We start from the raw sequence: 27,322 nt of genomic DNA on the forward strand, positions 1-27,322 counted from the left end.
AATCCTTGAATATACTTGATACACAAACCATAACTCCTTGAATATACTTGATACATAAAACCCTTATGGAGGCATAATGCCATTTATTTGTAAGTACCTGCCACTCATCTTCTGTAGCCAGGTTCGTCAATATCCTGAACGAAGCCCTGCTGTATTGGAAACCCGAGGCTTTGAAAGTGCAAACATGAAGGACAATTAGACTGATGACTAGTAGGGTGGATTGCTGGTTCTTATCTTCAGATTTCCTTGTGATGTAGAAGGACACATTCAGTTCACTGCATTTATCCAGCTCTCAGCAATCCCATCAATCCCACTTACCTCCCTGTAATTTATTCTCTCTCACGTACTCATTAACAATTCTTCTACTAGCCATATAAACTAAAAGTAATTTACAGAAGCTAATAAAGCAAACAATTGGCATACCTATGGGATGACAAAGAAAACCAGAGCACCCATACAGTACCAGAATGAGTATGTAAACTCCACATAGACAGCACAGAAGGTTAGAATCAATTCAGGTTGTTTATTTATTAGTTGAGATAAAGCGCAAATGGAATCGGCCCTTTGAGCTACTCTGCGCTACAATTCCCCCAATTTAACCCGAGCCTAATCACAGGACAATTTACAATAACCAATTAACCTACCATCCGGTACATCTTTGGACGGTGAGAGGAAACCGGAGCACCCAGAGGAAAGCCACACAGTCATGGAGAGAACATGCACACTATTTAGAATCAACAGCAGGAACTGAACCCAGGTCGCAGGTACTGTAAAGCATTGTGCTAACCACTATTGTATGGTGCCATTCCATCGCTTTACGTTACTAAAACTATGAGACAGCTGATCTACCTGCGACACGGTGTACCACTCTTATATGGAGATTATATGGAAACTGATGATGGGGAGTCGGAACAGAAGCCTGCGTTGGTCTAGTACAGGGGTTCCCAGCCTGGGGTCCACTCACCTCTTGCTCAATGGTGTTGGTCCTTGGCATAAAAATGGTTGGGAACCCCTGGTCTAATAGATGATAGTGTGAATTGAGATTGTTGACTAGGACAGCAAGATGATGAGATCGAGACATATCAGGTAGGAGGCAGGCAGACACTTTGTGGAATGGCCTTCTAAGGACATTGATCACTGTTGTGTTTTTGTCAGGTTTGTATGTGAGGTATAAGTTTATTCATTACATGAAGCAAATGTTTCACTGACTTGACATCACTGCATATGTCTGTTGCATATGAATGCTTTTCACACACTGAGGTGCTCTGCTGCTCCTCCTGGAGTAACTCTCCATGTCTGACAGCACCAAACCATATTATTAGTATTGGGCTGCTAGCTATTAATGCTGCTTCTCCTGTGACCAGAAAGCTCTCATTCTTCTGCACAGCAAAGGGATGAATCTTTGCTTGTAGTGAAGGAAGAGCAGAAGCAAGAAATGTATCTTATGCCGTGTGTAGGGTGTAAATCAGGAGAGATAACGAGGAGAATAATAGTGATAAATACAGTATCCTCAACTTCAGTTCCTCCAGATCCTCAGCACCCACTGCCTCACTGAGGCCCCTTCCTACAATGACAGCATGCTCCTCTTTCAGGGTCAAAACTAAATACTCTGACGAGGTTTTAACTGTTTTGCATAATTTTATTATTCCTATCATAGATTCTTGCAAACAGGAATTTGGAAAAGACTGGATGTCTCGTTCAATACTCATTACAAGTACCGTATTTACATTTTATAGCTGTTACAAGATATTACATGATCACGTGCATAATGATGCTTCAGTGTACAAATATGTTTCTCAAACAAAGTGCACGAAGTATGTTTATTAAACCTGAACTATCTAGTTTCATCATAAACAAGGACATCCAGATTGTAAACCAGCCAGATTTAATGATTTTCATTCTTTTTAACCAATGAACCTGTTCATTCTCTTGAGAACCAAGTATAATCACTACTACAGATGCACATGCAGAAATGCAAACCATGCTGACAAGGAGAGGCAACACATTGTGTATATAAAAAAAAAGGTGAAGCACTCTCCACAAGAAACTGCAGTGAGTTGTGGACTCAGCTTGACATATCATGGAAACCAGCCTCTCCTCTATGGACTCAGTCTGTAATTGACACTACATCAGTAAAGCAGCCAGCATAATCAAAGAACCCAACCACCCTGGACATTAAGTTCAAACTTAATTGTCATTCTTCCATACACATGTATACAGCTAAACAACACATCGTTCCTCTGGAGCCAAGGTACAAAACACAGTACACACAGTCACATCTCGTGCATATGGTCACAAAATAACATTAGCACAAGTCCCTGACTGGCATAGCCTAAAGATAAAACGTGCATGGGATATTGTCCTGGAGCCACGTTTCTGCAAGAATAAGCATGCAGTAGTTCCTCATCTCTCGTTGGGTCAGTGGCAAATGAAGAAAATCCAGCTCGTCTTTCAGGGAGCGAACACTGGCGAGCAGCACCAATGGAGAGAAGGCGTGCAGGGGCCAGCCCCCAAGTCAGCACAGAATCCAATGTGCCTGTCGCGCCGGTGTTCACTCCCATGGTGCCTCTGGCACCTCCTCCCCAGGTGGCTGCAAAAAGCAACTTGGGGGCCTGGTCCATGCAACAACCCAAGGCCACACATAACTACCGTCATTCTTCCAAATAAAGTAATGAACCAGGCTTAGTAGTTTGCATTACCAATGTCCAACAGGGTCTCACAACCACAAGAAAAATGTTCAAGACAAACATTTACACTATTTGTTGGATTCGGAGAAGCTGCTATGACTAAGCATGCTATCTTACCAGAGTCATCTTACCTTATCCTCTCCCACTGGGCAGAAGATACAAAGCACTATGGCCAGGCTGATGGACAGCTACTACCCCATTAATATAAAACTACTGAATAGCTCCCTAGTATGACAAGATGGACTCTTGGCCTCACTATGTCCCGTCATAATCTTGCACCTTATTGTTCACCTACACTGTACTTTCTCTGTAGCTGTTACACTTTATTCTGCATTCTCTTCTTGTTTTACCTCATTCTACCTCAATGCACTGTGTAATGATCTGATCTCTGAATAATATCAAGGCAAGATTTTCCATTGTATCTCAGTACATGTGACAATAATTATCCAAATCCAACTGGCACAAAATGGTAGCTAAAGTGCTGAATGCCATGAAGTTCTGTATGTGCACAGTTCCGTCTCAAAAGACATTACAATTTAAAAATTGTGGTATTTTTTGATTCTGAGATACACCCTGCGGATGCGCTGGGACACATCAGTGATGCAACCTGGGGTCATCGGGTGTTTTGGGTCTTTCAACATAATACACTCTCGCCCAGGCGACCCAGCCAGGGTTGATCAGACCCTAGCTTGTGTCCCAGCAGCATTGGCCCATGGATCACCCCTCCTGATCCGGAGGCTCTCTCAGCGGCCTCTGTGATGGTCCTGGTCGCTTTCCTCTTGCCAGTCCCACTGATGCCGAGTAGGGTGTAGACTCTGCAGAGTGAGCGGCCGGCAAGACCCCTGCACCCTACTTCGATGGGCTCGCAGTGAGCCTTCCAGCCTTGCTCCACCAGCTCCTGGTACTTGGCCCGCTTCCTCTCATTTGCCTCCTCAATGCGGTCCTCCCAGGGAACTGTCAACTCGATGAGGACAACCTGCTTCGAGGACACTGAAGAAAGGACCACATCCAGCCTCAGTGAAGTTATTGCTATTTCGGAAACTTCAGCTGCCTCCCAGGTTAACTTGAAGCAAGCCAATCTGCTGCGGTGCTGAGCAAGCCCGATGATGATGCTGGTCTGGGCTGATGTAGGGGCTGTGCTCCGGCTCTGACAAAGGAGATGTTCTTCCTCTGAGCACTCTGTTTGCTGGTGGTCATGGCCATCGCAATGCTCTCTGCCACTGCCTTCAGCACCTGGTCATGATGCCACCAGTAGCAACCTTCCCCCAGGCTTTGGGGCAGCTGCTAAGGATATGCTCCAGTGATCCTCTTCCTGGACAGAGTGGACATGCTGGATGTATCGCTCTTGCCCCAGACATGGAGGTTTGCAGGGCTTGGCAAGACATCATAGACAGCCTGGATCATAAATTTAATGCGCTGGAGTTCTGCCTGCCAGATATCAGACCAGGAGATTTTCCGCTCCAGCGCACCATCCCACCTTGTCCATGCTCCTTGCTGCCGCATGCCCACCATCCTGCTATACCTCTCCTCTTCAACGCCAGCCCGCACTTCCTCCAGGACTAGCTGTCGTCTGTCCTTGCCTTTGGCCTCGTCATAGCGAGGTTGTGAAACGCAGCCCAGCCCCACTCGCCCAGTTGACACTGTCTCCACCAAAGCCCTGTGTCTTAGCCAGGACTCTGCTACCACCAGCCCTTCTTGTGCCCTCTACTTTCTACCCGTCCGTACCCGGATGCCAGCTGCTGCCACTTTAGGGTCCTTGGAATCCCTGTACTGCAGCACCTCTCTTGTGCGGGAAACCCTGAACTCCTCGTTCAGGCTGCTGAGGGGAAGTTGCAGCTTATTGCACCTTCCGTACAGTGTTGTGCCACTCAGACTACAAGGTAGGCACAGCCATCTTCAAAGGTAGTTACTGACCTTTCTCTCCAGCAACTCCACAGTTGTCACAGGCACCTCGTATACCAGTAGCAGCCATAGGATTCGGGGTAACTACCCTGATAGATGGTAGATCCAGGCTTTGAACCTTCCAGGTAAGCCTGACTCGTCCACCGTGGTGAGCCGGCTGTCAAGGACCTTGGAAGTTGATCGGACGGCAGCTGCATCTCTGAGGCTACAGTCGAAGACCTTCCCCAAGCTCTTGACTAGCTTCTCGGTGATAGGTGGAATTGTAGTGTCATCCAAGGTTAAACGAAACTTGTCCACCACTTTGCCCTTCTTCATCAGCATGGAGCTGGATTTAGCTGGTCTGAAGCTCATCCTTGCCCATGTGATGAGCTTTTCCAGGCCCTGGAAGATCCACCCACTGCCAGGAACTGATGTTGTCATGACAATGAGGTCATCCATAAAGGCTCTGATCGGGGGCTGCCGAACACCAGACTTCGCCAGCGGGCCTCTACACTCTGCCTCAGCTGCCTTGACTATCATATTCATGCAAGGACAAAGAGAATAACGGAGATTGTGCACCCAGTTATAATCCCCTTCTCCAGCCTATGCCAGCCTGACAGCTCCAGAAGTGAGTATAGTAGTTCATGATGAGGTCCTTGATCTTTCTGGGAACATGGTGTTGGTCCAGTGTAAACTCCACCAGTTTGTAGGGTATTGACCCATACACATTGATGAGATCTAGCTAAAGCACGACCAGGTCTCCCTTCCCCATGTGCGCCTCCCTGATCAGCTGGGTGACTACTCCAGTGTGTTCCAAGCACCCAGGCACTCCGGGAATTCCACCCTTCTGCTCTGAAGTGTCGACATAAGCGTTTTTGAGGAGAAAGTCCATCATCCGGCGGGACAGGACACTAATGAAGATTTTTCCTTCCACACTAAACAGCGAGATGGATCTGAACTGCTGCAGGTTCGACGAATTTTTCTCCTGGGGGATCCAGATCCCCTCTGCGTACCTCCACTGGTCTGCCACTGTCCCCCTGCGCCAGATCACTCGCAGGATCTTCCAAAGAATCTTGAGAAGCTCTGGGCAGTGCTTGTATACCTTGTAGGGTACTCCGCTGGGTCCCGGCACAGAACTGGTTCTGGCTGAAAACACAACCTCCTGGACTTCCTTCCAGGTGGGCTCCCTCACATCAAACTCCACTATGGGTAGTGGTTAGCTTGTAAGGGCTCTATGGAGGCCCAGCTTTTGCTCCCTTGCAGGGTAAATTGTCTTTTATCCCATAACAACACAAGTGACGCCCCAATTAAAGACCTGAAGTAGGGGCCTCACAGACTTTACTCTCGGTGTAAGTTCCATTGCTTTGGAATTCTATTTCAGCGAACCAGTTAATTAAATCCTTGCAGACAATTTCGACAATGATGAACTCATTGATATTTCTGAGACTATGCCAGCGAATTGTGATATGGGCAGCTGGTATTCAAGACCTCAGCAATTATTTGCCATTGCAAAGTTCAGTAAGAATGCCCTCATATCTAAAATATCCAAACCAAAGACCTCCAAAAAAAAGACATAATAGCACAGAGTTACTATAAGACAGAAGCAAAACACATTTGTTTTGTCTGTAGGCAGCTAATTAATTGAACAGCAATTCATTTATAGTAGACACATGCATGCATAACCAGCACAGGTCTCACTGCACATCGTAATAAACACGTACATCACCATGATCACCAAATAAATGAAATCAGTTTTGAACCAACTGTATTTTCTTTATTGTGTATATACTGCCATTTGGAATTTTGCTCATCTGTTTCATCTCATGGGCGCTCGTCACCTCCTCCTCCATTATGAGCAATGGCTGCTGCATTAACAGCCTTGGAAAGATGTGATTATTATTTTTATCACGGCTCAGGTAATACAACAAAATACCTTTTGTTAAATTCACTAGCTGAAAAGTAGCATTCAAGTAACTGGTTTTTTCTGATGGGCAAGCTGATCTTTACTGAATCACAAATAAAGAAGAATTTTCTAAATTAACTTTTCTGGTACCTTTTATTCCGTGACCTATTTTTAAAGCGTAGGAATTGTCATGACTAAACTAATCATCAATGAATGCTATTGTTTTGACATTTAATGTCTACATTATAGAACTGAAGTGGTCTTTTGAACTTAATAGTCTAATCATAGAGACTGCCGCATGCTTAAAGGCGGTGAAACCTCCCAAAGTTTGGCTTAGCAGATAAATTACAACAGCAAAGAGAAGAAAGTGGAGACAACCTTGAGGAAATCCTTAAGTGCAGCTTCTATGTCTCAGTACACTTAATGTACCACATACTTTGTGTATGCCACCTGGTCATTTCATAAGCTACTGGATACTCTTTCATTGAAGCTTAAGGCTGACAGAATTAGACCTAGGGTATCATTTCAGGAGATTAAATATTTAACCACTGTGTGATCCAAACCTTTGAAAGTCTCAAGGTTGCAACTGGAGATTTGGCAGCAGGTGTGGTAAACGGAAGCACTAATGGATTTAAGGTCCAATTAACTACATTGGCTTTTCATGGAGCAAAACTCTGTGTTCACCTTAAGCCCTTTAACATGCTTAACCCATGTACTACAAAACAAGATCCAGAATCTAAAGTATTGCTGGGATCAGACCCCTCACCCAACTAAGCAAACTGAGAGTTGTTTTTTCACGGGAGATAAACATTAGCAGGAACAAACTGATCATTTCCATGTTGAAATTACAATGAAATTTCATGTATCAGATATAGAATTCACAAAGCATCCCTTGATTAGATTTAAAGGAGTCAAGCAGAGCTTTCAGAAGATTATAGAGCATTGTTCATTTACAATATCACCATATGTAGATCAAACAACATTTTAATGGTCCAAGTTTTCCTTACAATCTAATGCAGAAATAAGAACCAAAAGCAGGAGGCTATTCAGCCCCTCGTGCCTGCTCCATCACGCAGTAAGTTTGAGACTGATCTTTTATCTCAGCATCTTTTTCAAAGATTAAGAGAAATGGGGAGGAGTTGATGGAAACCTGGACACACTTTTAAAATGAAAAACAGCATGAAATGTGCAGTACATTGAGTGTATCCACCCACAGCTTATTATGCATCTAAGTGTGTATTGTGAGCATCCTCATAAAATAAGAGAATGGAAAATTCAACAAGCTTTGATTTGGAACTGGAGAACGAAGCAATGGTGGGATGGATTGAACACCGAACATAAATCAGTACAGCAAAGGAACAGGCCCTCCAGCCTTTGGTTGGAGGGAGAGGTTTGCGGGAATGCAAACGGCAGCAAGACTGAGGTGACATTAGCTGCAATAATGTTTGGGATGCCATTCGAAATAACCTCTTTGCTCCGCATCAACACGCAGAAAACAAAAGAATTTTCCTTCTATGAAATGTTTGAGAATTGTTATACGCCCTCAGAAAAATGCAAGGTATTCACTGGCTGCAAAATACTAAAACATACTTTTGACCCCAGTTGATGTACTGAAAGAGTCTTAATCCTTTTGAGAAAACACCTCAAGTATGGTTGGAGAGCCTACCTGGAAAGTTAGCCTTCAAGTATTTTATTAACCAGACACAGGGGAACCTGATCCATCCTCACTCGACCTCCCCCCATTGTTATCATCACCTTCTAAATACACTATGTAATTGATTTTTATCATAGAACTCTGGGTTTAGGATTGTAGCTGTCTTTCAAAATGCTAAATTCTTTGAGTGCTAGAATCTGATTTTTAGAAGTTCCAAATGAAATCAACTTCTCCAGAGTGTAAGAAAAACTAGAAAACACTCAACTCACAACATTTGAAGGCCGATTGTAAATAATATCCAGAGAGGTAAATAAGACATATTTGTATTTAATTCTGAGGTGAACCACAAAGTCACCTATAATTCACAGTTTTAGTTAATGTGCTAAAGACTCAAGATATTTGATATGATTTTCACATATTTGACATTTTCTATTATTATAGAAAGAAGTTCAAAATTTGTGGAAAGATAACATGGAAATACTCTCTGAGGCAAAGAACTGTGGTTTTGATGTGGTTGATACATTTAGTATCACAATGGGACGATATAAAGAATTCCTTCAGGGAAAGTGTGCATGTCATTTTCATGAGGTAACCTGTGTTTCTTTTAAATGTTTTTACTAAGTTTTACTTTGTATTCAAGATGTTACAGTTTATTGTGATATGCATTTGACTTGTTCAGCTAATTTAAATCCTCTTGAGCCTCTCTGACATTGTAGTGTTCCTACAGAATTCAATACCACGATTAGCTAACTGCAGGCTTCCAAGAAATTCCTTCACATGATCTCATCAGTGACACCTGCAAATAAACTTGCCACTGTAATCATCTCTTCCCAGGATCTTTTTGGAACTTTTCCCATTTCCATGCCACCTTCATATCAGTGTTGGATACAAGATCGCTCTCCCATGGACTTGAAGCTCTACACATCGTAATTTCTACAGAAGTAGTGAGTCTATGTCAGTAGAATCAGTCTGTGAAGAACATCAGCATGCCACTCATATCTTGACTCCATTCTACTCCCCTTGGTTCAGTCCTTTCTCACCTACATCTGCAACACTCCTCATTCTCTTGATCTCCTTAGTAACTTCCAATTCCCTGTCCCGTACTGCTTCATTTTCACCATGAATGTGCAGTCAGTCCCTATATGCTTCTTGCTCCTATCAAGGCCTTAAACCTCTCTAACAACAACACACTCAAAATGCTGGTGGAACACAGCAGGCCAGGCAGCATCTATAGGGAGAAGCGCTGTTCTCGTTTTGGGCCGAGACCCTTCGTCAGAACTTAAACCTCTCTGTTCCTTTCCCAATAAAAGAACCAATCCGTTCCCCTCCACCACCACTCTCCTGTGCCTGGCAGAACTGGTCCTCACCCTCAACAATTTTTCCTTTGGCTCATCTCACTTTCTCTAGACTCGAGGGGTAGCAATGGGGATGGGCCTGGGCCCCAGCTATGCCTGCCTCTTCATTGTGTAGCTGCGTAGAACAGTCCAGGTTCCAAGACTACCCCAGTAATGCTCCTCAGCTCTTCCTCCGCTACATTAACAACTGCACTGCTGCTGCCTCATGCACCCATCCTGAGTTCATCAATTCCACTCAGCTCTTCAATTCACTTGATCCATTTCTAACACCTCCATCCCCTTACTCGATCTCTCTGTCTTCATCTTTGGAGACAAACGGTAAACCAACATCTTTTATAAATTTACTAATTCCCACGGTTATCTTGATCTATACCTCTTCCCACTCTGTCTCCTGTAAAAATGCTATTCCATTTTCTCAGTTCCATCGTCTCAACTGCATCTGTTCCCAGGTGTGGCTTTTCTTTCCAGGACATCAAGAGATGTCCTCTTTCTTCGAATAATGGGGTTTCCCTTCCTCTACCATAGATACTGCCCTCAAACTGCATTTCCTCCATTTCTGCTCACCCCATCTTCCTGCTGCCTTAACAGCGATAGAGTTCCTCTTGTCCTCACCTGCCACCCCATGAGCCTCTATATGCAGCACGACATTCTCCACAACTTCTGCCATCTCCAAAGGGATCCCATCACCAAACATATCATTACCTCACCACCTCTCTCCACTTTCTGCAGAAATTGTTACCTCTGTAATTCCCCTTGTCCATTCATCCCTTCCCACTAATCTTCCTCCAGGGCCTTATCCCTGAAAGCACCCGAAGTGCTAAACCTGGCCATTCACCTCCTCCCTCACCTCCATTTAGGGCCCCAAACAGTCCTTCTAAAATGTAATACTTCATCTGTGAATATGCTGGGGTCATCTGTTTGTTTTGTACTCCCAATATGACCTCCTCTACATTGCTGAGACCTGTTGTAAATTGGGGGACCGCTTTGTCGAGCATATCCACCGAATCCACCAAAAGTGGAATTTCCCAATGGCCAAACATTTTAATTCCAATCCCTATTCCTGTTCTGACATGCCAATCCATGGCCTCCTCTTGTGCCAAGATGAGGCCACCCTCAGGGTGGAGGAGCAACACCTTATATTCCATCTTAGTGGCCTCCAACCTGATGGCATGAATATTGATTTCTCCTTCATCAAAAAAAAAATTTCCCCTCCTCTGCCCTCTTTCTCTATTCCCCACTCTGGCCTTTTACCTCTCCTCATCTGCCTATCACTTCCCTCTGGGTCCACTTCTCCAATGGTTCACTCTCCTCTCCTATCAGATTTCTTCTTCTCCAGCTCTTGACCTTTCTCACCCACCTGGCTTCACCTATCACCTTCTAGCTAGCCTCCGTCTCCTCCCCCCCCCCCCACCTTTTTATTCTGGTGTCTTCACCCTTCCTTTCCAGTCCTGAAGAAGGGTCTTGGCCAGAAACATCGATTTATTCATTTCCATAGATGTTGCCTGACATGCTGAGTTCCTCCAGCATTTTGTGGATGTTGCTTCATCTTGCCAATGTTTGTACAATCTACACTGGTCCTCTAAGGAACTTTCCGAAGAGTTGCAGATTGAACAGTTCCACCTGTCAGTGGTCATTTCTGCCAACTTCTTCACAACAATTTGTGTTTTTGCTTTACTGTTATAACCAGCTTGTTTGTGGAAATTGTGATAAAAACAAACATCTTGTGGAAAAGTTAATAAAAACAGCTGAGACAGCAGACAAGAAATATTAAATTATCAAAACAATGTAAGGCATACTATAACAGATAAGTAACAAAAATAAAACTAAAATAGGTAATAAATATGCTAAAGCATGAGCAATATAAACTGACTAAATAATACATAACATGAAATTGGGAGAGAAGAAGAATAGATAATTAGGCTTCAGTATAACTGATGAGGCTCAGTAAAGCCGGAGATTACAGAAAAACTGAAGACAGATAGATGAAAGGTGATATTACAAGAATTACAATTCGGAGCTCAAACTCTAGCAGCTTGGATAGCTTAAATGCAAAGAGTATGTCATTAATATCAGGATAATGTCTTCTGAAGTTTAACTGTTCACGTAACACTTGACAACAGAAGTGAAAATGTCTTAATTAGAAACTGTTTGAATCAGAAGTTATCAAAAATAAACACTGTTTTGGAATATAAAAATTAATTATTCCTTTCTCCCCTCTTCTCAGGTAGTCAAATCTGAAAACTCTATATCAACAATTCATACAAAAATGAAGCATTTAGCACATTTTCTTACGGAAAAGGACAAATCAAGCCAGAGAAAGCATGCGGCACAAGATGTTTTGTCTGCCTTTAAATCACACTATCATGTCAAAGGTCCAATAAACCAGGCTTATTCAGAAATTCTTCTCAGCAGAGTCTGTGTTAACAGATTGAATATTCGGGGTACTCAGCAATAAAAAATAGACACTTTTTACAGTTTTAAGATTTGCTGCTTCCCTGGAGATCAGTGCAAAATACCGCACGGTATGTATTCCATTTCTCTCTGATTGGCTACAAATCCTTCCACCACCAAAGACATGTGACACTTTTTAAATCTTTATGAAATCAATATGTGCCTCTGCAAATGTGAGGCTTCAGAGTGGCAGATGGAAAACCAGAAAATTGATGTGACTCGCTGTCTGGCCAGATGAATTGCATAAACAGCTGTGGGCGAAACAAAGTATTTTACACAAGATTAAGTACATGAGAGACTTGAAGTCCTTAAGTAAGCCACTTAATCCTTTCTGTGCAATATTCAATCACTGTGTGCACTATTTTTTGCAGGATTTCTGAATAGCTTTTATTTTTATATGTATTGTTCACTAGGAATCACATTCCCCAGATATTGCTGGTGATATCAAATTATATATACCTCACAGTGCCTGTGTTTATACTGCCATTTTTTGGCAGGAAAGAAAATGGTTTAGTAACTGCCTGAATTATCAAATGTCTTAAACGTACTTTACATATAATTTTCAATGTTTACAAAATGCTGGTATTTTTCTACATCTACTTTTAATATACATGTCTTTTTAAGTTTTCTATTAAACTTAATAGTGCTTATGTTTGTGATGCTACAGATGACTATTTTTATCATCCATGAATGCACTTGAAAAATATGAATAAAGAAAAAAATATTTTTGAAAGGCAATGTTCTGTTCAATTGCCAAGTGTTGTTGTTGAGTGCAGTCAAGTCGCCATCGACTCAGGGCAACCCTAAAGATAGCGTAGTTGTCCATAGGGTTTTTGTGGCAAGATACAGAAGTAGATTGCCAGGCCTTTCTTTTACACAGATACTGTGGGTGCCCAGATTGAGACCCAGCCGGATTCGAACTCAGGACCATCTGCCTTGAAGTCCATTGCTAATGCCAGAGCACCACCGGTCAGCCCAAAAATACCTTCCTATAAATTTTGTCATAATTCTTTACCACAGCTTTAGAAAAGACAGTTGTATGCTGTTCAGTAATTTGGGGCAGCAAGGTAGCGTAGTGATTAGCATAGCGACCCAGGTTCAATTCCCACCGCCATCTATACATTCTCCCTGTGACCCAGATTCCAAAGATATACTGTCAGCAGATTAATTGGACAGTGTGGGCTCATTGGGCCTGAACCTCCTGTTACAGTGCTGTAATCTCTAAGTAAATACATAAACTAAATTAGAGAGTCTCACTGCCATTTCCAATTGTAAATTTAACAATGTACCTATTAAGATATCTGTGTAATTGATGGGTGTAATATGGAGAGTAGACACCATTATCTCCCGTACAGGAGATACATCCCTACCTTGCAGCCAATCCCTGTAGCATTGTTCTATCGTGCACAGGGCTGAAGGTGTCACATGACAGAACAGACCCACACACTTAATCCACAGACACACACACACACACACACACACACACACACACCCCACCCCCAAGACTTCTGTCTGTGAGTTCCTGATATTTTGAATAGGACAACTCTTCAAGAAAATCAGTTGGGCAGAAGCTTGGGAAGAGTATAACAAGAAAAGAATGGTATGAAATTAATTTTGGGCAGGCAAGCAAGGGTGGAGAAAACCTCAGGGCATTTGAGATGGAAGCATTGTGGGACCCATCATTTAGTCATCAATATTATATACTAACAAGAAGAAAGAAGATCGATGCCTCAGACTCTTTGACATCAAAACTGAAAGGATCAGGCTCTGTTAAGTCACACCAAATCCTCATAGCTTGCTTTCAAGGTCTGTGCCACTTGAACAAAATCTTCTTGATACTTCTTGATGCTTCTGATACTGCCTGTGCACGGGAGGGAGAGGAGGGCTTTGGGGTTCTGGTGTTTCTACCATTCATCCTTTGGGGTTTCTTGTTCATGGATGTCTGTGAAGAGTAAAAATTTCAGACTGTATACTGTATACAATCTCTGATATTCAATTGACCCATTTGAATCTATCTGATAAGAACATCAAACCTGCCGAATGAGAGTTAAAATTGTCACCTTCTTTCAGATCAGAAGGTGGCTGGACCAGTGAGCTGCTCTCTAATCGTTCAGCCAGAAATCCTCATGCCTCCCACTCTCTGTCAGGAGTCTTCTTGCCGTATAGATTTATAGATTATACATTTATAGATAGCCTCCACTGTCAGCAATTCATCAAGAATTTTTATAACTGCATGAGACCCCAGGAAAAAATGGAATATCTAGCTCAGACTGTGACTCAGATATTAGACTTATCAGTGGAACAATTTTGCAAGTCCCAGCATATTAGGAAGCTGAACGCTGTCATTAAATTTCTGAAAAGAAATAAATGTTCAAAAAGGGAAAAAGTGTTTATGCTGCTTTCTTTTGACTTTCATAACTATATCATAGTACATGGCAAAGAGAAGCTCTGAAATGAAGACTAAATTCTTTTAAACAAAAGCAAGCAGCCCCAAAGGACCTTAGTATGTATCTAATTATAGCACCTTTGCAAAGAGGAACGACGGGCAGGCAGAAAATTAGGTTTTGACTCTCGTCCATTTATTGGCCTGCCCACTTTAGTAGTTGTAGCAAATAAGAGAAAATCAGCTAAGGAGCATCCTATGGTGGTTTACTTGAAAGTCTGTTTGCTTAAGAAGAGATGAATTGGATGGCATGATTATTTGTGACCACATAGGAAATGCAACATAACAAGTGCAAGAAAAAAAATCAAATGCATTGTCTCCTCTCACCATTACATGAACGTTATTCCTGTAGCTCCATACCTTACAAGGGTAGAAAAATGGAGTGAAGAAGTGAATTGTAGAGGAACAAGTAGCTTAGAGATGATCTGGGGAGCTGGTTCGACAGATGATTATGAAGGAATGTGGGTGTCATTGTGGCAGTGGCTGGAAAATTACTAGAGGGTCAGAATCAGGAAGCTTCTGCCTAACAGGATACCAAAAAGGCACATAGACTAGGGCTCGTCTTCAATTTAGAATCTCAATGGTGAAATGTGATAGACCTACACTCAGTGACCACTGTATTAGATACACGAGCTTGATAATGCAAATATCTAATTAGCCATTCATGTGCTGAATGAAGACATGGTCAAGCAGTTGTTGTTTAGACCAAACATCAGAATGGGGAAGAAATGTGATCTAAATGACTTTGACCATTGAATAATTGGTGCCAGACAGGGTGGTTTGAAGACCTCAGAAACTGCTGGTCTCCTGAAATTTTCTTACACACCAGTCACTGGAGCTTACAGAGAATGGTGCAAAAATCAAAACAATCCAGTGAGCAGCAATTCTGTGGGCAGGAACATCTTGTTAATGAAAGAGGTCAGAAAAGAATGGCCAGACTGCTTCAAGCTGAGAGGAAGGCAACAGTAATTCAAATGACCACGTGTTACAACAGTGATGAGTAGAAGAGCATCTCTGAATGCACAACACATTGGACCTTGAAATGGATAGACTACAGAAGCAGAAGACCACATTGGGTTCCACTCCTGTACCTAATAAAGTGGCCACTGAGTGTATTCTGCTGTTCCATTATTATCTTCTATCACCATCTCTGCCTGCCACATTATCAAAAAACCTATCATTATTCTCTTCTTCCTGCATATTTCTAACTTTTCTCATTTCTTGTAAATTGGTCATTGACCTAAAATGTTAACTTTATTTCTCATTTCCGAAACGCTGCTTGACCTGCTGTCATTGTTCAGTATTGCAGTGTCACAGTGCCCAAAGAATGTTTTTTTTTGCAAGGTGATGAAGTTTTAGTCAGGATAGAGAGAAGCAATCTTCAATCAGTGAAACCATTTACCAAACCAGTTAGTAGAATGATAAGAGATCTGAGGAATCAATAACTCATTTAAACAGTTAAGAGTCACAGAAAGAGACTATACTGATACAGGTCCTTCCACCCACAAGTTCTGCATTCACTATCAATGACCCATTTACACTAAACATATATATTAATCCCTTTCTTCCCATTATTCTCCTGACATTATTATTGGCTCTTCCTAGGTTTTCCAAACAATTCAGAAAGGCCAGAATAAAGAGGGTAGACAATAAAACCAAAAGACATAGGAGCAGAATTAGGCCATTTGGCCCTTTGAGTTTATTCCACCATTTCATACTGGCTGATCTATTTTTTCTCCCAGCCCCAATCTCCTGCTTTCTCCCTTATCCCTCCATGTCCTGACCAATCAAGAATCTATCAATTTCTGCCTTAGATATACATACAGGCTTTGCCTCCACAGCTGCCAGTGGCAACAAATTCCACTGATTCGCCATTCTTTGGCTAAAGAAATTCCTTCTCATCTCAATCTAAAAGGACACCCTTCTTATCTGAGGCTATGTCCTCTGGTCAGAGATTCTCCCACCACAGGAAACAACCTCTCCACATCCACTCTATTAAGGCCTTTCACCATTCAATAGGTTTCAATTATGGCACCCCGCATTCTTCTGAATTCCAATGAATACAGGCCCAGAGCCATAAAGCACTCTTCATATGACAACCATTCAAACCTGGAATCATTTTTATGAACCATCTTTGCAATTTTCCAGTCTTCTGGAACCATTCCAGAATCTAGTGATTCTTGAAAGATCATTACTAATGCCTTCACCTCTTTCAGAACGCTGGGGTGTACACCATCTAATCCAGGTGACATCTACCTTCAGACCTTTCAGTTTCCCGAGAACCTTCTCTCTAGTTACAATAACTTCACAATTTATGATACCTGACACTTGAGACTTCCACCATACTGCTAGTCTCTTCCATAGCGAAGACTGATGCAGAATATTTATTCAGTTCGTCTGCCGTATCCTTGCCCCCATTATTAACCCTCTAGCATTGTTTTCCAGTGGTCCGATATCCATTCTTGCCTCTCTTTTACACTTTAGGCATCTGAAGAAACTTTTGGTATCCTCTTTAATATTATTGTTTAGTCTACTTTTATATTCCATCTTTACCTTCTTAATGACTTTTTTATTTGCCTTCTATTGGTATTTGAAAGCTCCCTAGTCCCCTAACTTCCCACTATTTTTTGTTCTATTATATGCCTTCTCTTTGGCTTTTATGTTGGCTTTGACTTGTCTTGTTATCCATGGTTGTCATCTTTCCTTTAGAAAACTTCTTCCTCTTTGGGATGTATAACTAATGTGCCTTCCGAATTGCTTCTAAAAATTCCAGCCATTGCTGCTCTGCCATCATCTCTGCCTGTATTCTTTTCCAATCAATTCTGGCCAACTCTTTTCTCATGCCTCTGTAATTCCCTTCACTCCACTGTAATACTGATACATTTGACTTTAGCTTCTCCTTATCAAAATTCAGGATGAACTCGATCATATTATAATTGCTTACCCCACCCCCAAGGGGTTTTATTACCTTAAGCTCTCAAATCAATTGCGGTTCATTGCACAACACCAAATCCAGAATAGCTGATCCCCTCATGTCTCAATCACAAGCTGCTCTAAAAAGCCATCTTGTCGGCATTTGAGAAATTCTCCCTCTTGGAACCCAGCACCAACCTGATTTTCCCAGTCCACTTGCATATTGAAATCCCCCATGACTATGTAATTTTGCCCTTTTGGCATGCATTTTCTATCTCCCATTGTAATTTGTAGAGTACATCCTTCCTACTGTTTGGGCTACTCCCATCAGTTCCTTAGCTCTATCCACAATGATTCAACACCTTCTGACCCTACATCACCTCTTTCTAATGATTTGATTTCATTTTTTACCAACAGAGCAATGCCTATCCTTCTGATTGTTTTCTTCCCTACACCAGTTGCTTATTCTAAAGCTTCAGTTTTGCTAACAAGATTTTATGCAAGGCATTATCAAATGCTTTCTGAAAAAAAACATATATAAAAATAGCTTTGCTTTATCCACATATTATACTTCACTTAAAACTTGGAGACTGTTGCAAAAATGGAACAGTTATATATTCCGGCAGTTTTAACATGTGGCCTGGACTTTTCTTGTCAGGTGGGTAGAATTAAGAATAAAGTCTATTTCATTGATGCAGTGACACTAACTTTGACATAATCCTTACTTCAATACAAAACTTGCAGTTCCCAGTGACATAAACCATGCAATTTACTACAATTGTCCTGAGACACCCAATACCAGAATTGCTTGAGTGATATCCCTGTAATGTAGAATTATTCTCCACTTTTCATCCAATTGTTTCATTGCTGGTTTCATTTGTATATTGTAAAGTTAGAAATTTGAAGATTTGATATGTAGTTTAAATAGTTCTGGCAATATTAGAATCCTGAGTGAAAAGGAGATTAATTAGGACATCAAGTTACCGGAAAGGTGATTGCCGACAGGCTTGCTCTTGTTAATTGCTGGTGAGTTGGGGGGAGGGGAGGGGTCAGACATTAGGGGCTTTGATCAAAACTCTACTCGTGTCCAAATGAGGCCCGGTGGTGCAGCAAATCAGTTATCAGTTTTACTGTGCTAAGACAGGATAGGTGGCACTGTGGCACAGAGATAGTAAAAACTACCACACAATGCAAAAAAAAACCTGAGTTCAATCCTAACTTCGGGTGGTGATCTTTGTAGAGTTTGCAAGCTCTTCCTGTGTCTGTGTAGGTTTCCTACGCAGCTTCCTCCCACATCCCAAAAAAGTGAAGGTGGCAGGTTGGTAGGCCACCGCAAATTGTCCCTGGTGTATAGCCACACACTTTATAAAAACATTTCCTGCAGCTTTTTCAATGAGTTGGTCTCCTGCTAGATTGCTAATATAGTAGGTAAACTGCTAGAATCCGTTATTAAGGAAACAGTAACATGGCACCTAATAACAACTGAGCAAAATCAATATGGAAATAATAAAAAGAATGTCATATTTAACATTTCTGTTTTCTGAGGTAGTAGCTGGCAAAGTCGATAAAGGGGAATGACAGAATTCAGTGTATTTACTCTTTCAGAAGTTTTTGATAGAGAGCCAATCAAAAGGTTTGTAACAGAATTAGCGAACGTGGAACTGGAGTTCAGCCATTCAGGTCCAAGATGAGGATAAATTTCTTCAATCAAAGGGAGTCTTTAGAATTCACTGCCCAAGATAGCCGTGGGAGCTCAGTACATTCCAGACAAAAATCGGATAACTTTTGAATATTAAAGGAATCAAGTATAGAAAAGTAGTGCTGAAATAAAAGCAAAATCATGATCTTATTGAATAGAGAAGCAAGCATAAGGAGCCAATTAGCCTATTTTTGCTTCTACTTCTTACATTATTATACACCTGATCAAATTATTCCCCCAAAGCTGCCCAATCTTTTGGGTGTCTAAGGACCAGCATGTCATTACCTTTGGGAATCCCCTGATACGCCATTTAAATGATCAGTTCAATATGGGCTCTTTTTATTAAAATAGGCATCAAAGCACTTATTACTAGAGTATTCTGTAGAGAAAATCCTACCTTTGACACCATGGCCAAACATCTTTCTTATGCTATTTCAAATAAAGCGACAAAATTCAATCCATCATGCTTCCTATGACATTACATCACTTTTGCCCTCTTTATCCAAATATGATATGGCTACTAATGAGCACCAGATGTCGGTTCCATTTAGCGCACACGTTCTGTATGATTGAAATGCTTAAAAAATCTAAATATCTTTTTTCACTAATAGAGTGTACATTCTATTTTACTATAGCTTTCAAAGCAGACAAAATCAAGCTAAACTTTCTTAACCCTGCATTTTCCGGCTGGCTGTACATTTTCTAGTGTTAACGTCCATGCAAATGCAGCAGTTAGCTCTTTGTGCTCTGTAACAGTGTTGTTCAATAGAAGCTGTTAACCAACCACAGATCATTCTAAATGGCTCAACACAAAACCACTTCATCGAGCACCTCTGCTCCATTTGCCAAAAGCAGAATATCCCGGTGGACCAACATTGTAATTCCGATTCCCATTCCTGTTGGTCCGTGGCCTCCTCTTGTGCCTCAGGTTGGACGAACAACACCTTATATTCCATCTGGACAGCCTCCAACCTGATGACATGAATATCAATTTCTCCTTCCAGTAAAAGGTTTTCTCCCTCTCCCTACACCCCCCCCCCCCACCACTTCTTCTATTCCCTGCTCTGGTCTTCACACCTGTCTACCACTTCCCCCTGGGTTCCCTCCTCCTTCCCTTTCTCCTATGGTCCACTTTCCTCTCCTATTAGATTCCTTCTCCTGCCCTTCATCTTTCCTACCCATCTGGCTTCACCTATCACCTTCTAGCTAGCCTACTCCCCGTCCTCCCACCTTTATATTCTGGCATCTTCCCCCTTCCATTTCAGTCCTGAAGAAGGATCTCGCCCCGAAATGCCGACTGTTTATTCATTTCCATAGATACTGCCTGACCTGCTGAGTTCCTCCAGCATTCTGTGTGAGTTGAAATGCATTTTATATCACTATGTTTCCTAATTCTGAGGTTCTCTCAGATCCTTAACTGAGAATCAGCAATTAGATTATTAGTGAATAAATATTAGAGTCATACAGTATGGAAACAGGTCCTTTGACTTTACTCATTCATGCCAATCATGATGCCCACCAAGCTAGTCCCTTTTGCCCATATTTGACCCTCTGCAGCCCTTCTATCCATGTACTTACCAAATATCATGGAGTTTGCATATTTTCCCTATGACCGCATTTTTTTTGGTGCTCCTGTTTCCTCCTGCATCCCATGAAGGTTCCGGTTGATAGATCAATAGGTCACTGTAAACTTGCCTCTAAGTGGGTAGAATGTAGAAACTGGGTTTGAGGTAGAGGAGAAGAGGGGAGAGTTGATAGGAATGTGGGAGAATAGTTCTTGGTTCAATTATATTTGATAAGAATGAGACCTACAAGGGATTGAAACTTAGTTCTGAAAGTAAGAAGGCATTATGTAAAGGTCTACCAGGAAAACTAACCCCTTGGATCTCTGAGTCAGTAAAAAGATGGTATAATTTTAGGAACATTGTATTTTTAAAAAAGGAAGCTAAGCATATTTTTAAAATAGTTTTCTCAGGGCATAAAATGCCCAATTAAATGTAGCAGCTAAAATAGAATTAACATTATTTCAAAGTTATTATTTCACAAAAAGGATAAAAAGGGAAGCAAATATGACTATATTGATAGTTCTTTCAAAGTTCTAGCACAGGTGAAATAGCCAGAATTGCCTCCTTTTGTAATGTAAAATTCTCAGTGTACTTGCATTCAAAGTGTAATGTGCAGGGGGTGTAACTGTAATGCTTTTGATTAAACAGGTCTGCAACAAGATCTTGAACACAATGTTATTTAAACAAACAGATAACTAACTAGATAACTCATTGGATCTGCTATTAACTAATGGCTGAATAACAAAATAGAACAGACTTGGTAAATAAGTTTGCAAAAATTGATAGGACTTATAGCCAAAGGACAAAGCATGATTTAAACTTTCAACCATGAAAGGCAGGCTCTGGAGATATTAAGTTTTCTGTGGAAGTGATATTGGTGACTGCTGGATGGGAGAGGTGGTGGAAACAAAGGGAACTAGTCTTAGGGTGGAGAAAAAATACCACTAGCATAGAGGACCACACCAATGAAAGAAGCAATAAATGTCAATCTATTGTGACTCCTTGATTAGATAAATTGACCAACCCTAGAGGATTTGGTAATTTTTTTATTGATATCGCCAATTCTAGTAGCTGACAAAAATGAAAAATGAGAATTTTGTTTCTAGACTACTCTAATTAGGGTGCAGGCTGAGCAAGTAACAATTTACAACTGAATTAAGTGTCCTACAACCAATGTGGAACCATGACTTGGACACTTAAGGACCACAGTATTTGCTTTAATCTTATTCCCAAGATAACTAAACGTCACCAAATCCAACAGAATAGATTTATTATCAATGCTGGCAGTAACACATTATTGCTCAAATTGAAAGTACCCAACATCAATTATACAGGTCAAAAACATACAATAGATAATGAACAAAACAGAAAAAGCATTTACATAGCAACACACAGAAAAATGCTGGAGAAACTCCCATCAGGCAGCATCTATGGAAACAAATAAAAAGTTGATGTTTCAGGCCAAGACCCTTCCTCAGGACTCAGTTTTTATGTACTTGTTGAAACTTTTGAAGCCGAAATCATTTATTGTTAACAAACATTAACAGACAACAATGGTTCATTAATTTTCTTTCATTGCTCCACACTATACCACAGTTCATGCTACTTCTAAAGGCCACAGATTGTTGAAACTATACTTGGAATTTGCCAAATACAAACAACACCTGTTGTCTTCAAATCCCAACACACCAGAGGATGCAAAATGCCAAATATACTATTGAATATCAAAGTAATCAGCATCAAAAGTTTACATTAAGTATAAAAATTACCATTAAATGTGTCTTGCTGTGAACTTACAATTTTTTCAAGATATCTACCCATCCCCATTATGATGCAGAGTAGAAAGCAAATTAAGTACATCAGATTCAAGATCTAGAAGTTTTTCCAATGGTGTGAAAAAAAGTAGACTTTCATCGTATCAACCTGAAATATCAAACGTAAGCCTCAGTTATGAAAGGCAATAACCACTTGGGCATTGTTTTTCTTCTGTAACTGATTGTTCAGCACCATCTTTACACATGCACAGTTGTAATCTTGTTTTATGAATAACAATTCATTAAACACAAGTTCAAACTATACATTACTTATGTAACCATTAGTATTTTATTTCTTATAGCAGAGTTATTGCGCTTAACATATATTTAATTTTGTATTTTATCCTCACAAACTTTAGAGCTATGCATTCAAAGGTAGTAGATGATATGATGAAATTGTTATGTGTGCCTACTTGCTTGTGTTATTAGGACTTTCAATTGAATCAGAAAATGACGATAGTGTTAACTTAATTTGGTCATGTTCTCATTTTGAGTTTAACACTAATATATAAATTAGATTAAATATTGATGTAGTACTTATTTAAAATATACTTCAATTTAATTCATTCAATGTAAAGCCACTTTGTTGCCAGTGCCAACTTTATGATGAGACATGGTCAAAATGGGCAAGTTGGTCTAAAGAGCCTGTCTTCTGTGCTGTACAGCTCTATGACTGTGAAACATTAAAGTAAAACCACAACTACTTATTCAGGTACATGAAGAAGTTTTGATAAGCTATTTAAATTATACTTCATCTGTTTTGCTGACCAATTTATCCTAACCAACATCAGTTGACCAGAATGACCCAGAATTTGTAGATGCAATGATGGTAACATTGACCATTATTCTTTTGTAAATCTGACAGCAACCTTTTCTCCATTAAACATGAAAATGTGGAAATTAATGCCAGTGATATCCTACTCCTCTACAAATATAATGTTGCACTTCAATATCCAGATGCAATGAATACAAAATCAGATTTCACTTGGAGATTGAGAGAAAAAACCTGGAGGCCCAGAGGAAATGATCAAGCAAACTGACTTTGTAAAAGAATTTTACAAGTCCAGCAGTTCAAAGGCAGAAAGCACTGTGATTGATAACAAAACATACTGATGCAATTGTGAAGAACGCACACTAGTGGCTATACATTATTGGGTGTTTGAGGAGATTTGCTATGTCACTAAAGACTAGCAAATTTCTACAGATGTAGCATGGAGAGCATTTGGACTGGTTTTAACACTGTCCGGTATGAAGGCTCCAAGATTGAAAGAAAATCTGCAGAGGTTTGTCAATTTAGCCAGCTCCATTCTGAGCAAACTAGCCTCCATACCTTTGAGAACATCTTCAAAATGTAGTGCTTCAAAAATGTAGTGCATCCATCCTTAAGGACTGTCATCATCCAGGACATGCCTTCTTCTCATACTACCATCAGGAAGGAGATACAGGAGCCTGAGGCCATATCTTAGATACAGCTTCTTCCCCGCCACCATCAGTTTTCTGAACAGTCCATGAACCCATAAACATTACCTCACTACTTTGTTCTCTTTTCGTGCTTTTTAAAAATATATTTCCTATTGCAACGCAGTAATTTTTATCTATTGCACTGTAGTGCTGCCGCAAATCAGCATATTTCATGACCTATGTCACTGATAATAAATCTGATTCTGAAATTGAATCAGAGGGAAATGTCCAAAAGTAAACTGGACAGAGTCACAATGGGATGTATATGAAGATGCTGTGCTGTGCTGTAATATTCCAAGCTCTATATTCACTCAGGACATTGAGTAAGTCAAACCAATGGGAGATATCATGATTAATTATGGATGCAAAAATAATTCATCTAACTAATTCAGTTCGGAATGCAGTAGCATGATATAGATTGTCTTTTGACAAGGCAGATTTGAGCAGTGCCACTTCAACCGTACAATAGAGTATTCACAGAAGAGAGCCAGGAGAAATGCAGCTATGCTTGCCTTCACTACCACCACTACCACATATACATGTCCCACCTGCAATAGAGCTTGTGGGTCCAGGACAGGTCTGTATAGTCCTCATAGATCTCACCGTTAAAGGAGTGGATGTTGTCATCGGATTTCATTGGACAACTGAGGAAGAGTGTACTGCCAAAAGTATAGATAACAGAATGGTGGTAACTGCTAGTAGATATTGAGCAAGTGCAAACAGTGGTTTCAACCAGACAGCGGTTGCAATTTCCAAGGCGTATTTTGTTAGAAATATTTGTATTAATTGAGATACTGTGCAGAATAGGCCTTACCGGCCCCTCAAACCAGGCTGTCCAGCAAACCCCAGATTTAACCTGAGCTAATCACAGGACAGTTTACAACAATCAATTAACCTGCCACCAGTAGGTCTTTGGTAGGAATCCCACTGCAGTCACATGGAGAATGTATAAACTCCTTACAGGCAGCGGCAGAAATTGAACCTGGGCCCCCTAAACTGTAAAGCTTTGTGCTAACCACTACTACTGTGCTGCCCCAGCTTTGCTGTGTTGGGCAAAGCAGCACCATTAGTATACTACAGTAAATTTCAATCCTCCCCCAGGCCCTTTAATATCACCACGGATATTTGCTGCAGAATAATTCTAAAAGGGAGATAAAAGCAAACACCATCACAGCGACACTTTTGAAATAATTAATTGTTTACTGTTTGTGCTAATTATATTAACACACGCAGAACTGCGTAAATTCCAAAATCTGATTGGATTATTCATTATCATTCAAAAATACCAGAATCCGGGGTTCAGCATCCTTTGTTGCCTCTGCTGCTTACCGTTGACGTCAAGCTACAAAAAGTTATTTTAAATATACATAGAAATATGCGGCCTAAAAGTCATGTGTGCCGTGAATATTGAAGAATGTCAGTAGAAAAGTCCAAGGAGTTGCTTTAGATTAACCAATTCTTTGTGAGTACAAGTATAAATTTTAAAATAGCAGTACTAAGAATGACATCTCTAAATGTTGGAGGAACTCGGCAGGTCAGACAGCATCCATGGCAATGAACAAACAATGGACGTTTCAGGCCGAGACATTCCTTCACGATACCTTCGTGGCTGGAAATAGCCACTGTTTATTCATTTCCATGGATGCTGCCTGACCTGCCGAGTTCCTCCAGCATTTTGTGCGTGTTACTCGAAGAATTCTCAGCATCTGCAGATTCCCTCGTGCTTATTTCTATAAGTTTCCTTGCTCCATTACTTGATTGCTGAAATTCAAAGTTACTGATTAAAGCGGGTCGTGTTCATACCCTAAGGTATTGAACTTTTCAGTCATTTATTTAGACTGGTATACTAATCTGATAATTAGATTGAAACTCTTGGCTAGCCTTCAATAGTAGTTCGGCAGAAATGTCTCCGTCAAACTTACACATTATACATTAGAAACATATTGCATGAATAATTCAAATGACAGATGTACAAAATTATATAATTCCATTGATGTCTAATGTTTTACAAACATTTCAAATGGCGAGAAAATAAAACGTTATGATACAAAATAAAATTTGAGCGCTAAAACAGGACCACGGGTTTACGGAAGTTCTTTGCACAAAAATACATAATTCTGACTACACATTTGGTATCACATTAAATAATTAATAATCTATTATAGCATTTGTCTTAAACAAAACTGAATTAAAGATTTTTGAAACCACGCGTTCTTCAGTTCGTTACATTTGTAAACTGATGAAACCGACTTGTTAGAAGAATACGAGTCCGGGGAGGGGATGTTAAATTGCACCGACAACGCGTTTACAATGAGAAATTTAGAACTGAAATGTAACAAATTAATAGATAACCCATTGTGTTAGAATGTACAGCAAAATAAACTGTGAATATTTCTTGTAATTTCAATCTAATATAATCATACGTTACGTCGCTTTGTAAACACTGCAGAGCGTCTCAGTAACCCCTTCCCCCAATTCTGTCAGCCTTTCCTCCCCCAACTTGATCATTCTTCCTAATTGAGTCTTTCGGATGAAACTAATTTTAAGACTTCATTTGAAGTCACGGGACGTCTCACTCCATTATGGCTGTTGTCGTATTTTCCAAGGCAAACCTTTCAGTGATTAAGTGCTTTCGTCAAGTCGTTCGAAATGTACTAGAAGCAAATTTATTACCGTTTGGAGTCAATCTGTCAGGTTCAAAACACTAAACTACTCGCTTCCGCACAGCTATTCATCCGCCACGCATTGTGAAAAAATATCGACTCAATGTACTGCACATATAACAAACTATATACTTCTGGCATTTTTTATCCAAGTTAAATGGGGTTCAAACTTAAATATATACAGTAAATTGTTCATAACGGATTGCCCTGAAAAGTAAACCTTCATATCAAAAGGTCGGTTTTACAAATTAGTAGGCTAGAAAATGTTGACAAAATCTGATCAAGATGTGCCGATCTCCATCATCTGCGATATTGCTTTTGTGTAAATGTTAATTCACGGAAGTTGAGTAGCAACCGAATCATTGTGGCGGGATGTTTCAGGCTAAATGTGTCACCGTGTTTTGATGAAGGGAATGATTAGTTTGATGGTCAATCGTTAAAAGATCTGACAGTAAATTGAAAGCAGAATCATCCGTTACATTGTGAAAACAGAAACTATAAACGTTGTCGAATTGATGCTTGGATTGAATATCTCAAATCATTGTGAATAATGAAGAATCTCGGATTTTCAACGCTTCTGGAATACTTAGTTAAATATTTCAAGAAGTATTGCACAATATGACTGAAGCTAAACACATCCCAGTAACAGAATGTTAAAAGGCCAGATGTGTATATAAATTTCAAAACCATCAGCTTTGTAAACTTTCACCATACTCAAATGCTACATGAACTGTTCTGTGACTTGCATAAAAAGACTGATAATATGCACAAGCAATGTCCAACGAACATTCTGAGCGAGTAAATGCTAGATATTTGATTAAATATTGGTCCGA

At 40.5% G+C, this 27,322-nt stretch overlaps 1 protein-coding gene across 1 annotated transcript in view; it reads left to right on the forward strand.

Annotated features, from left to right (window-relative positions):
- The window catches only part of cped1 (cadherin-like and PC-esterase domain containing 1), a 245,869-nt gene extending 233,200 nt beyond the window's left edge, over positions 1 to 12,669 (forward strand). The window contains exons 21-22 of the mRNA XM_073059544.1: positions 8,567 to 8,713; positions 11,705 to 12,669. Coding sequence (XP_072915645.1) covers positions 8,567 to 8,713; positions 11,705 to 11,935 — 378 coding nt within the window. The 3' untranslated portion in view covers positions 11,936 to 12,669. The remainder of the gene's footprint in view (positions 1 to 8,566; positions 8,714 to 11,704) is intronic.
- The last annotated feature ends 14,653 nt before the right edge of the window (positions 12,670 to 27,322 follow it).

Source organism: Hemitrygon akajei, chromosome 10 (genome assembly GCF_048418815.1).
Source record: "Hemitrygon akajei chromosome 10, sHemAka1.3, whole genome shotgun sequence".
Classification (NCBI taxonomy): Eukaryota; Metazoa; Chordata; class Chondrichthyes; order Myliobatiformes; family Dasyatidae; genus Hemitrygon; species Hemitrygon akajei.